Raw genomic sequence first — 12,472 nt, forward strand, 5'->3', positions numbered from 1 at the left:
TTTAATGCGGTTGACTCAATTCAATTGTATGAGTCTATATACAATTCATCAGAATTGTTTTAATCGTGTAGTTCCGGATCATTTGATCTTTATACATGTATACTACTATATTTGGCAAAAAGAAAAAATAGAAAAAGAAAAAGAAAAAGAAAAAGAAGAAGCATATATGCTAATAATAAGGTTACAAAGTGTAAATTTTGTTTGTTTGTTTTTTCCCGAAATAGTCGTCGGAAGTCATCCGACGAAGAATACAGTAAATGAAAGTCCAATAAAATGATACTACCTTTCTTCTAAATATTCCCTTCAATCTATGTTTCTCTGATTTGATGGAGTCAACAACAACAAGTACGATTAACGGCGACGGATCTTCGGCGGTAGTAGCGGTGGCGGTAAAGGGTGGTTACGCCGGTGGAATTGGCGGGAAAGGAAGTAGAAGAGCTGTAGGGTGGGCAATTGAGAATTTGTTTCACAAAGCTGATCGTTTCGTTTTGATTCATGTCATTCCAAACATCACTTCTATACCCACTCCATGTACTTTCAGATTCTCTCTATAATATTACACACACATTTCCTATATTTTATTTACTACGATTGTTCATCTTTTTTTTTTTTTTTTTTTTTTTTTTTTTCTTTTCTCGTAACCATTTGTTTATTAAGTTCATGCTACTATTAATGACTTTTAGGGTTCTCTGTTGTGCTTTATAGCTATAATAAAACGGGGCTTTTTAATCGAATTGTATCTGTTCAAGTTATCTGTGTTGATAAATTGATTAAACTTGTAATTTGATATATGATTGATAAGATTTTACTTGCCAAGAAATATGTAGTTCAGCAATCAGCATTAATTCTTCAATTCGATTTCAATATTTAATTTAGGTGTTTTAGTAAACTTTATTTGCTATTTATCATTTGGCAGCTGGGAAACAAGTCCCTATTATGGAGCTAGACCATAACGTGGTGGCCATGTATGTAAAAGATATCAAGTCACAATTTGAACAAGTATTTTTACCATTTATGAAGCTCTGCAAAGGCAAAAAGGTGATTTTCTTTTATTTCTTTGTCATGCTCATTTTGAGTTAATCGGTGACCAGGAAGTTAATTTTTCTATTGTCTTTCTCGAAATGTTATTTTGCAGATAGAAACTTTATTATTGGAAAGTGTTGATCCTCCAACAGGGCTTGTAAACTATGCATCTGAGTCAGGGATCAGTAGTTTGGTTCTTGGTTCATGCTCCTCTAATTGGCTTATGAGGTTACTATTAATTGTGTAATGCTACTTGTTCGAATACCTCCTGCTAATCACACTTTTGACAGTTATAGATCTGATGTCACATTTTAGGAAGTTATATGGAGATGGGGTTCCCCAGGCTGTTTTAAAACATGCTCCAAGAACCTGCAATGTATACGTGGTGGCTAGAGATGGGCTTATTTCCATTCCAGGTGATAAAGGTTGATACAAATGCATATTATGCAAATTTGTTAATGATAAATGAGGCTAGTTGCATTAAAAGATCACGAATTTGAGATAACCAACTCGTTTTGGTCATAAAAATCCCTCAGTATGAAGACGGTGCTAATTTTTGTAAAAAAAATTCAGAAAATATCTATTTAAGGCAGTCTGATCCTTATCTGGTCAAAGGAAAACATTGACTTTCTTTTACTTATGGGAGGAAACTGGTTAGCTTACAGATTACCTTAGGTTGAGTTATTGAAGTTTTGATGGTTTTTTAAGGGGTAATAAACATTGGCTACTAAAACAGAAGTACGACCAAAACTCTTTGTTCTGTTTTTGCAATTTTTCTGACAAATTATAATTATGGTCTCGTATCCTTTTATGATTCTGATACTGATAATTACAGAAAGTGGTTCTGGATATCAACTCTCGTGTGGTATAAGTCAAGTATGGGGTGGCTTTTGTTCTTCTAACAAGTTTAAAACTGAAAGTTTACCTTCACCATCATCATCAACTACTCATTTGAATTCTCAAGCATCAAACCACCATGAGAAAACTACTACCATGGTTTCTACTACTGTTGAGAGAAGCCACAGTTCCCAGGGAATCTTGGGTGCTGCATTTTTACAATCCCGAGTGCCGGATACAAGTTCTGTGTCTTCTACATGTTCGGATCAGGTACTTGATAAATTGTTCATTACATCAAGACATGTTTGCCTTCTGGTTTATTTTATTTTCATTTAATTTACTAGACCTCTGTTAAGAATATTTTTTAAATGGTAACATATAGAGGCGAGCCTTTTGTTATGATATGGTTTATTTGGGTTATGTTTTATCTGTAACATTTTAAACGATATATAGTACAGAAATAAAGTGGTATGGATTCTCCCAAAGTTCACTTTTTATGCGTGAAACACCTTAATCTATCTCTATTCTGATACAAATATACAATACTATGATGAAAGTTTGAAATTTTTTTTGGGCAACATGTGTTACAGGTCAACCTAAACTGCGTTTACCTGTTATCCAACCCACATGACCAACTCAATTATCCACTTGTGCTTATATGGGTCAATTCTTTTGCAGTCTAACTTGCATGCTGAAGTAGAGAAACTAAGACTTGAGTTACGGAATGCTGTTGACATGTATAATCAGGCTTGTGATGAGCTAGTCCATACACAGAACAAGGTTAGGCTTCGTTCTTCAATCTTATGGTTTCACAAACCATGAATTAAATTTGAACCATCAAAATAAATTGTAGATCCAAGGGGAATGATGCTGCAATGAATATTAGAATTTGCTTTTGTAATCAGAACAAGTTATATGGATTGAACGATCACCCAGAGAATTTTACCACGTGATTACTATGTACAGGTCCAAATGCTTTCGTTGAATAGCGTGGAAGATGCGAAAAGAATTAGTTCTGCGGTGGAACGTGAAGAGCAATTCCAAAAAATTGCTGCCGAAGAGAAAGAGAAGCATTTGGAGACGGTAAAAGAAGTTGAGATTGCAAGAAAATTGCTTGCGAAAGAGGCATATGAAAGGGAAATTGCAGAAGTTAAAGCAATGAAGGAATCCTCAGAAAAACAAGAGATTGTTGACGCACTATTCACTAAAGACAAACGGTACAGAAGATACACAATTGATGAGATAGTGGTAGCAACAGATTCCTTTTCTAAAACTAAAGTGATTGGTGAAGGAGCATATGGTAAAGTCTACAAATGTAATCTTGATCATATCCCGGTCGCCATCAAAGTTCTTTGGTCTGATACATCTGAAAAGAAACGCGAGTTTCTAAAAGAGGTTCCTCCTTCAATTGCTCTTTCATTCTAAATTAAGTAGACGTGGAAATTTTGACCCATTTGATTATAAATGGATCTAATTGGGTTGTGGTTTTAAATATTTGGTCACATAATAAGAATTAACAACGAATCGGATCAAAGGGTTTGAAAGTTGCATCCGGTTTTATACAAAGAATTAAACTAATATTGTTCTTGTAACCATAATTTGCACATTACTTACTTTTGTTATTTTATTGAACAATAAAGTGATTGTGGTTCCACCTAACTCAATCTGGGCCATTCTGACCCATACACATATTGTCCTGCCCATACTGCAACTTCTAGAATTAAGTTTTGCAGACTCATTTACTGCATAATTTTTATTTATTTTTCTATAGGTAGAGGTTCTGAGTCAAATAAGCCATCCACACATGGTGCAACTTATTGGAGCCTGTCCGGAGAGAGGTTGTCTAATATATGAATACATGGAAAATGGAAGCCTAGAGGATTTCATCTCCCAAAAGAACAAAAAGTATCATCTTTCTTGGTACGCACGCTTTCGTATAGCTTTTGAAGTGGCTTGCGCACTCACATTCTTACATAACTCAAAGCCCGACCCTGTAGTTCACCGTGACCTAAAACCAGGAAACATCCTACTCGACCGAAACTTTGTGAGTAAAATTGGAGATGTGGGAATGGCGAAACTCATTACAGATGTGGTGCCTGATAATGTAACAGAGTACAAAGACTCTGTTCTTGCCGGTACTATGTATTATATTGATCCCGAGTACCACAGAACTGGCACGATCAGACCAAAATCAGATTTATATGCTTTTGGGATTATAATCTTACAGTTGTTAACATTACTTCAACCAAAGACGGTTATATCAAAAGTCGAATCAGCTCTCTCTTGTGGTACTTTATCCGACGTACTAGATGACTCGATAACTGACTGGCCGTTAGCCGAAACAGAGGAGATGGCTAAATTAGGTCTTAAATGTTGTAGTCTTAGATGCAGGGATCGACCAGATCTTGATACACAAGTACTCCCTGTTTTGAAAAAACTTTATGAATTTGGTGATGTAACAAGTAGGAAGGTCAGTAAAAACAACGATGATGCTCCAACTCACTTTTATTGTCCAATCCTTCAGGTATAACTCTATTCGGCTACTATTCTTTGTTACATTGGTAGCGTTTAATCTCTCTTTGATTTTCTGTCTGTTATTAATTAATTATCTATCCAGGAAATCATGGATGATCCTTACATTGCTGCTGATGGATTTTCATACGAACATAGAGCTATTCAGATATGGGTTGAAAGACAAAATGCATCACCAGTTACAAGGCGTCGGCTACAACATAAGAATTTAATGCCCAACCATGCGCTGAGGTCAGCCATACAAGACTGGAGATTACGTTCAACTTCCTCACAGACAGATTCTTCCAGGAATAATAATAATGCTATTTGAAACCAAATGGTTTATATACCATACCATACCGTTATATTTTATTTTTAAGCATGTATGTATGACTTATTAGTTACTGCAAAGTCTGCATCAGTTAGTAAGAAGTGACAGGTATATAGTCTTTACAACAAATGTATTACTAGTCTGTATAGACACATGATGTTTACAGAGATTTCCTTAATCTATTATATATGCACATGAGATCTTGAGAAACGTTTGATACGTCATCATATGATGCAGCTGATCAGCAATCAACCTGTGTGAATTCCAGGGCATTTGTATCAGGGTCTCTTGTAAAGATTGCTGGTCTTCCAGAGCGGCTAAGGGTGTAAGGAATACCTGAAATCAAATTCTAAAACATGTTAAACAAGGAATCATCATCATCATCTTCTATAATCTATAGCTATAAGCAAAAAAATATGCAAGCAAATGAAGAAGCTAAGGAGAGGGGGATAGAAGAAGAATTACCAGCTTTATCAAGAATATTTTTTAGCTTTGAAACATCACGAATGGCAATGCAAGTGTGACGATCTCGACCACCATGTTCAGGTCGACCCGTGTAAGGGTCAGGATTTGGAAGTTCCATCAAGTGAATCATCTCAGAACCAACCCAAAGCCATGCTCCCCTGTATGGGAGTTTATCATGAGGTCTTGCTTCATTTATCTTAAGACCTGATCATGATCATTATGATGATTATGATTATTAACATTACTATAAAGTTATGATCTTTCCAGTCTAGAAAGATGATTGATGGGTGCATCAAGTTGAAATTCCACAAAAGGAAAAACACAAACATACCCAAAAGATTCTGGTAAAAATCAAGTGATCTTTCAAGGTTTTCACACAATATTCCAACATGGTGGAGATTTACAACTCCAAAATCTGCAAGGAGGATCCAACTTAACTAATTATGGATATAAGACGAGTATGAAATACTGAAATTAATATTTTGATGATCAGTTAGAAAGAAAGCAAGAGACGAATTACCAGCCTCATCATCAACAGTTTGAGGGATAGCCGAATCTTTTGAACATAACTCTGCCTCTAACGACGTCTTGGCTTTTGTCACCGCAAAATTCTTGCAAATGTCGCTGTTTCTGAAAACATTATTCCTTGCTGCTGGTATATTCACAGCAATGGGGCATATACTGGCACGGTTTAACTGAATAAATTAAAGAACACAATAAATTTCATCAGTGAATGATACTACAACAGTATTGAAAGAGTGATGTCCACCATAGTTTTTTTGATGAATCAAGCTTCAATGCCCAATTTTGGTGAGTATTTTAAAAACTATGGTAAGTATATCAGTTCCATGATAGGCAGTGTGATTCTTATTACAAATCATAAACTAGAGATCCGAATCTTAGAACTTAAGTCTCGTAACGTGAATTGCTAATATCCTCCTATAAACAATATATCACTGACGATGAATTTAAATCAAATTGTTGATAAACATGAAAAAAAAAAAAAAAACAAAAATAAATAAATAAATAAATAAATAAATATATATATATATATATATATATATATATATATATATATATATATATATATATATATATATAGGGGCAGCATCAATGGGGAAGTAACCAATCGGGGGAAGCAAATTTGTTTTTTTTTTTTTTTTTTCGTTTTTTTTGGAATTTTTTTTTCCCGGCATCAAGATCACACGAAAATATGAACATTTAGAAGAGACACTTCGTGATGAATGTTATTATTTAGGCGGAAAAACGATCGACAAAAATAACATTCAAGATAATATTGTTCGTGAAGAATATGAACGTTTTTTTTTCCATGTTTTGTGAAGTAAAATTTAGCCCGATTTAGAGTTTAGGGTTTAGGGTTTAGGGTTTGGTGTTTTGGGTTTATGAAACCCTAAACTCGAAACCCTAAACTCTAAATCGTTCGTGTTAAAAACTCAATCTAAATCCTAAATCTAAACCCTAAACCCTAAATTTCTAAACCCTAATATCTAAACCCTATAAACCCTGATATCTAAACCCTGATATCTAAACCCCAATAGCTAAAACCTCAACATACGTTCGAAAAACACGATAATTGTTATATACGGAGTATTACTTCTTCGAGCGTTTTCCCGCCAAAATAAAAACATTTATCACAAAGTGTCTCTACTAAATGTTCATATTTTCATCCCATCTATAATGTTCGTGAACAAAGTTTTTTCAAAAAACGAAAAAAAAAAAGTTTTTGCTTCCCCGCTTCCCCCATTGGTTACTTCCCTCTTGATCCTACCACTATATATATATATATATATATATATATATATATATATATATATATATATATATATATATATATATATATATATATATATATAATCATGAGACTGATCCTTGTACATAAGCTGATAGATAGATAAATAAACATATATGGTGAGTACTGAGTAGAGAGGGCTAGAAAGAAAGAACCTTGTAGTGAGGAAGAAGAGTAGAAGATGAAGGAACGAGAGTAGTCATGGCGTAGGATATTGTGTGAAGAAGAAGATGTATGTCAAGTGTGTGTTTGTGCTCCTCTATTTTATTCAGCAAATCGAATTATCACCACTTGTTTTTTCTCGTGGTGGGACAAATCTGTTATTTTTGGCAACTTTGAGGGCAGCTTTGTAGGATGTGTAAAACTATAAGGTTCCTTGGTTTTTCTTCTCTTCACAAACGAATGTACAGTATTATTAAATTATTAAATTATTATCATTAAATTATTAATTATTAAATTAAATCTAAATATTACTAGACACATTGTAGTGTCATGAATTCTATTCTATGAAACTAGATAAGTGATGCCTCAGGTTGTTGCCGCAAGCAAAGAGTTGTAGAACAGATCAAAATAGAGCAGACTAACCCATCAAGGCATTGAGAACTATTTGAGTATTTATAGAACATTTTAGCTTTTTTATATGATTATATGATCTTTTAACAAATTAGAAGATTACAAGTCGCAACAATTTCAATTCAAAACAGACAGGGTTTGCCCATTTGACCTGATTAAAGCTAACATTTATTAGAAATTGAGTAGTCTTTATTATAGAAGATTTATTTTCGCCCATCTATTTAATTCCAAAACCAATGAACAAAACAAAAAAGGCAGTACGTGGTGTGTTAGATGTAAATACATATATCTGACCTAAGAAGTCATCAAACAATATTTTGTACCAGCATGAAACATGAATTTTTCGACTTTCCTTTTCTTCCTTTCTCCTGAAAAGTAAAGTGGAAAAAATTATTTCACGTTCAGCCGAAAAATATGCAATATAAATGCATTCAAACTATGAACTCAAGGAAAGTCTATGCATCTAACTAACACGTTGTTACGGATAGAAATATGTCGTCAACCTCTTGATTTATCGAGAAAAACAGAGAAATGAAACCCGTTGTCGTAATCCATAAACGGCTCGCCGTCTTCGTGTTTGTAACTGAAATTTAAACAACAGATGCAAAACCTAGTTATGGTTCTGAATTCTTCATATGAAATTAGTTTAAATATGTAAATCCCTAATTACTCACAAAATCATTATCATATAACATATCGGAAACAAAATACACATATACCTCACGTCCAACGTGTAAAGATCATGAAAATGGAGGTTGTAACGACCCGGATTTTTCCGATCATTTTATACCTATGAGATTAATATTTACATAAATTAAACCTTACCAACATGATAAGTAATCTAAATTGTTGAGATTTATGTTTTTAAAAAGAGTTTTATACAACGTTTGACCGTCCAATTTGACCGATGATATCACGAACTATATAACAAACGATAATTATACGTTTGTGTATATATATGTATTTATATATATTTAACATGATCTAAGAATGGTTTAACATCTTATTGTGTACTAATAACAATAAGTTATAAGTATACTTTGAGACTACTAACTTAAGTTTTCAAAATGATAACTATACGTAACGTTATTTGACATATATACCTTTAACCTATAATACTTATACAAGTATCGTATAAATATGTATTTAATCACTTTTAAAGGGCTTATATACATAAAACAATATAAGTATATTTACAAAAGATAGCTATATTTGAATTCTCGTTCCGTTTCCTCAAAATTTCTACATGTATACCTAGAGTATATGTACTCGTATCATACCCAGCTCCTATACGTATTTACTATTAGTATATACACATCACAATCACTTTATTAGCAGCCATGAGTCAGCCAATTTTGGATCTTAGCATGCATGATTAATCAATTTGGCATATTACAAGACTTTTGCACAATATTACAAATTTATACATCTTTTCACCACCATTTATACTCCATTCCAATTTCATTTTTACTACACATTTTCTCTAACCAAAAACACACTCTTAGGAACCTTAAGTGTTCTTCACAATCTCAGCAAATAACCATGAAGATCTAGCTTCAAAAACAAGCCTTAATCATCATAATAAATTCCTCACAAGAAAACTTCAATAATCCTTCCAAAAATACAAGTTTACTTCCAACCTTTTGATCCAACTCCACCACTCTTTTGGTTCTAAGATTTTTCTCATCTTTTACAGTAACTTTGTCCAAGTAACTTGAGGTAGTAACCTTGTTCATAACCTTATTCGATTCATATTTATATAGCTATCTTATTTTGTGTTGTAAAATTTTAACAACAAGAACATAGTTTGAATGATTTCAAACTTGTTTGCAAACTAAATAGATCCTTCTAACTTAACTTTTAAAACACTTCAAGACCTGTAATATATCATAATGATATGCTAACTTAACAAGATATAACTTGGTTTTACAAAGAACATCTTAAAAACTGAATCTACGTCTTCGGAGTGCAACCGGGGGCTGTTTTGGGTTGGATAATTAAAAACCATCTTAAGCTTTGAATTGGAAGTTCATGTTCTGGAAAAATGATATTTCTTATGAATATGTTAACACATAAAAATTTCATGGTTTAACTCAAAGTGTAAGTATTTTTAGAAAAATGATCATTAAATGTTGTTTTTATGATGGAAAATGATCACTTTCATAAGTTTCACCAAAGTTTGACCTATAAACTGTGATTTCGAATACAACCTAAGGTATTTTCAGTTCATATTCTTAAAATTTGACTCGATCCAAGGAAGTGGCAAGTTGAACCAACAAAAACGGAGTTGTAATGAAGAAACTACGACTAAAACAAGATCGGGTATCCGAAGCTAGTTTAGCTACGAAAATATTTGGAGAAAAATTAAATTAATCATATATTTCTAATTAATATGATATTTCATATATATTTACTTATGATTTGATTTTATATATTTCAGGACCACCCGTAAACAACACGAGAAGATTAATCATAAGACCTCATGATTGTACGCAACACGTCATTTGACAACACGGTACTTTATGTACGCAACACGTCACTTGACAACATAGTACCATGGGTCGAGATTAATTCTGATCAATACGAATACGATGGGGTCTTTATTTATTTTATTTAAGCAACTAATTGTGGACCACTAACATCGGACTGCTAACTACGGACTAAGAAAATATTAAAAGTATTAAAAGTATATATATATATATATATATATATATATATATATATATATATATATATATATATATATATATATATATATATATATATATATGTAACGATTACTTAAAAAGAAAATATGTTGATATATTATATATATGGTTAGGTTCGTGATATCTATCGGAGACCAAGCCGTGATAAATACCTTCAAGGCAAAAGTGAGTATATAGTCCCACTTTTAAACTCTAAATATTTCGGGATGAGAATACATGCATTTTATGATTTATGTTATGGACACAAGTGATTAAAAATATATATTCTACGTTGAGTTGTACCACTGGCATACTTCCCTGTAACTTGGTAACTATTATTTATATGAGGTATTGTAAACGCGAATCCTGTTGATAGATCTATCGGGCCTGACAACCCCAAACGGACTGGACGGCCAGTATTCAACGGTTGCACAGTACTTCGTTTCGGTAACTACACTTGGTACGGTGTAGTAAGATTTCATAATAAAGGGAATATACGACGTTGATTAAATGTTAAGTATGGTTATCAAGTGCTCAACAACTTAGAATATTTTTATTAAAACGTTTATATATGAAATCTTGTGGTCTATATTTATAACGCTGCCGGCATTAAACCTATATCTCACCAACTTTATGTTGACGTTTTAAGCATGTTTATTCTCAGGTGATAACTAAAAGCTTCCGCTGCAACATGTTGAATTTAAGCAAGATCTTGAGTATGCATATTTGTGTCAAAAATAAAACTGCATATCGGAGGATTTGTAATGTAAAATATGTTGGAAGTCGTATTGTTATTATCACATGTAAAGTTTGTAAGTCTAAGATTATCGCTAAACTATAATCATTATTAAGTTGTTTAAACCTTGTATTTGTAATAAAAGCTATGGTTTGTATTGTAAAAACGAATGCAGTTTTTGAAAAATGTCGCATATAGAGGTCAATACCTCGCGATGAAATCATATGTTATTGTAATCGTCCTTATGGTTAAGGTCGGGTTATGACATGTGGTATCAGAGCGTTGGTCTTAGAGAACCAGAAAATTTGCATTAGTGTATCTTATCGAGTTTGTTAGGATGCATTAGTGAGTCTGGACTTTGACCGTGTTTGATTTAGAAAACTATTGCTTATCCTTGTTGGTTAAAAATTAATATGTAAATATTATGTGATACTAATATGCTAGTTGTTATGTGATAGATGTCTAGCTTAGAACTTGTTATCACATTCAGCGACTCCGAACCAGAATCTTCAGATGGTATTCCAGTCATTAACCTATCCGATGATGAAAACGACACCTTTGGGGAAGACTCACAAGTTCCGGATGAATCAATTGAAGAGGAACTGGAAAGTGATCCTGAGGAGGAAGAAATACAGGAAATTACGAAAGACAAGTTCGAACGAGGAAAGAAACAAAAGGCTACTGAAATGGAAAATCCAAATCCCGAGTCTAGAGAGGATGTTGTGGCACCAACTCCACCAGATACTTCCACACCTATTCCCGCTATTCCTATTAGTTCTATCCCGACATCCAGTTCTTCGGTTCCTCAGCCAAAATGCAGGGAGACAACCAGGATAACCTTTAAGCGATTTCTTTGAACACAAACGCTTTTGGTTAAATGATACGCTGTTGTTTTAAACCATGGGATCATATAACGTTTTGTATAATATTACTAGTGTGGTTTGCTTAATGTTTGATGTAAGATAAGCATATGTAAAATAGTGAAGTGTGAAATACAATAATTTTCCATGGTTGAGTATTATTTGGATGGTAGTAATTAATTTCTGTACTAAGCTATTAAGTATGAACTTTAACGGGTAGGTACTACCCTAGATATAATTATAAAATGCTAATAAGAAGAAAAGACTTTTATAATAATAACTGGTTCATATTATTAATAAGCTACGATGTACTGTAAATACATACTACATCTATAATATTCCATGTGAATAATTATTTTTCTCATTCTTATTAAAAATTATGGCGCGATTGAACCGAATGACGGAACAAGAAATCCAGGAACTCATCAATCAGCGAGTGAATGACAGAATGTTATGGGTCGAGTCTGCAAGAGGTGCTGCAGTTAACCCAAATCCTCGTGTGAGATGCACTTACAAAACTTTTCAAGGTTGCAAGCCCTCATCATTCAGTGGAACAGAAGGACCGGTCGGTTTAACCCGGTGGATCGAAAAGATTGAGTCTGTGTTTAAAATCAGTGGTTGTATTGAGAAGGACATGAC

The 12,472-nt window shown here is 33.2% G+C and overlaps 2 protein-coding genes across 3 annotated transcripts; one reads left to right on the top strand and one right to left on the bottom strand.

Annotated features, from left to right (window-relative positions):
* The first annotated feature begins 244 nt into the window (after positions 1 to 244).
* On the top strand, positions 245 to 4,884 carry LOC139873536 (U-box domain-containing protein 34-like). 2 transcript variants are annotated; one of them, XM_071861460.1, is made up of 9 exons: positions 245 to 531; positions 917 to 1,038; positions 1,136 to 1,251; positions 1,339 to 1,448; positions 1,859 to 2,130; positions 2,539 to 2,640; positions 2,827 to 3,255; positions 3,632 to 4,384; positions 4,478 to 4,884. In XM_071861460.1, exons 1-9 carry the CDS (start codon positions 327 to 329, stop codon positions 4,700 to 4,702), a joined length of 2,334 nt encoding a protein of 777 aa, XP_071717561.1. In that variant the 5' UTR covers positions 245 to 326; the 3' UTR covers positions 4,703 to 4,884. The 2 variants fall into 2 exon arrangements, with proteins under 2 accessions (XP_071717561.1, XP_071717562.1); XM_071861461.1 differs by having other exon boundaries at positions 246 to 531; positions 1,339 to 1,439.
* Positions 4,885 to 4,902: 18 nt separating this feature from the next.
* On the bottom strand, positions 4,903 to 7,278 carry LOC139873537 (uncharacterized). The gene is made up of 5 exons (XM_071861462.1): positions 7,133 to 7,278; positions 5,688 to 5,862; positions 5,499 to 5,582; positions 5,168 to 5,371; positions 4,903 to 5,038 (listed from the first exon to the last, which is right to left on the bottom strand). Exons 1-5 carry the CDS (start codon positions 7,178 to 7,180, stop codon positions 4,944 to 4,946), a joined length of 606 nt encoding a protein of 201 aa, XP_071717563.1. The 5' UTR covers positions 7,181 to 7,278; the 3' UTR covers positions 4,903 to 4,943.
* Positions 7,279 to 12,472: the final 5,194 nt, after the last annotated feature.

Source organism: Rutidosis leptorrhynchoides, chromosome 10, assembly GCF_046630445.1.
Source record: "Rutidosis leptorrhynchoides isolate AG116_Rl617_1_P2 chromosome 10, CSIRO_AGI_Rlap_v1, whole genome shotgun sequence".
NCBI lineage: Eukaryota > Viridiplantae > Streptophyta > Magnoliopsida > Asterales > Asteraceae > Rutidosis > Rutidosis leptorrhynchoides.

What these genes read in the sequence shown, in the direction of transcription:
- LOC139873536 (XM_071861460.1), top strand. Translation starts at nt 327, where the DNA reads ATGGAGTCAACAACAACAAGTACGATTAACGGCGACGGATCTTCGGCG. An exon ending in AGCTCTGCAAAGGCAAAAAG is followed by an intron (nt 1,039 to 1,135) that starts GTGATTTTCTTT and finishes GTTATTTTGCAG; the next exon opens with ATAGAAACTTTATTATTGGA. An exon ending in AACGCGAGTTTCTAAAAGAG is followed by an intron (nt 3,256 to 3,631) that starts GTTCCTCCTTCA and finishes ATTTTTCTATAG; the next exon opens with GTAGAGGTTCTGAGTCAAAT.
- LOC139873537 (XM_071861462.1), bottom strand. Translation starts at nt 7,180, where the DNA reads ATGACTACTCTCGTTCCTTCATCTTCTACTCTTCTTCCTCACTACAAG. An exon ending in TTTTTACCAGAATCTTTTGG is followed by an intron (nt 5,372 to 5,498) that starts GTATGTTTGTGT and finishes GATCATGATCAG; the next exon opens with GTCTTAAGATAAATGAAGCA. An exon ending in AAATATTCTTGATAAAGCTG is followed by an intron (nt 5,039 to 5,167) that starts GTAATTCTTCTT and finishes ATTTGATTTCAG; the next exon opens with GTATTCCTTACACCCTTAGC.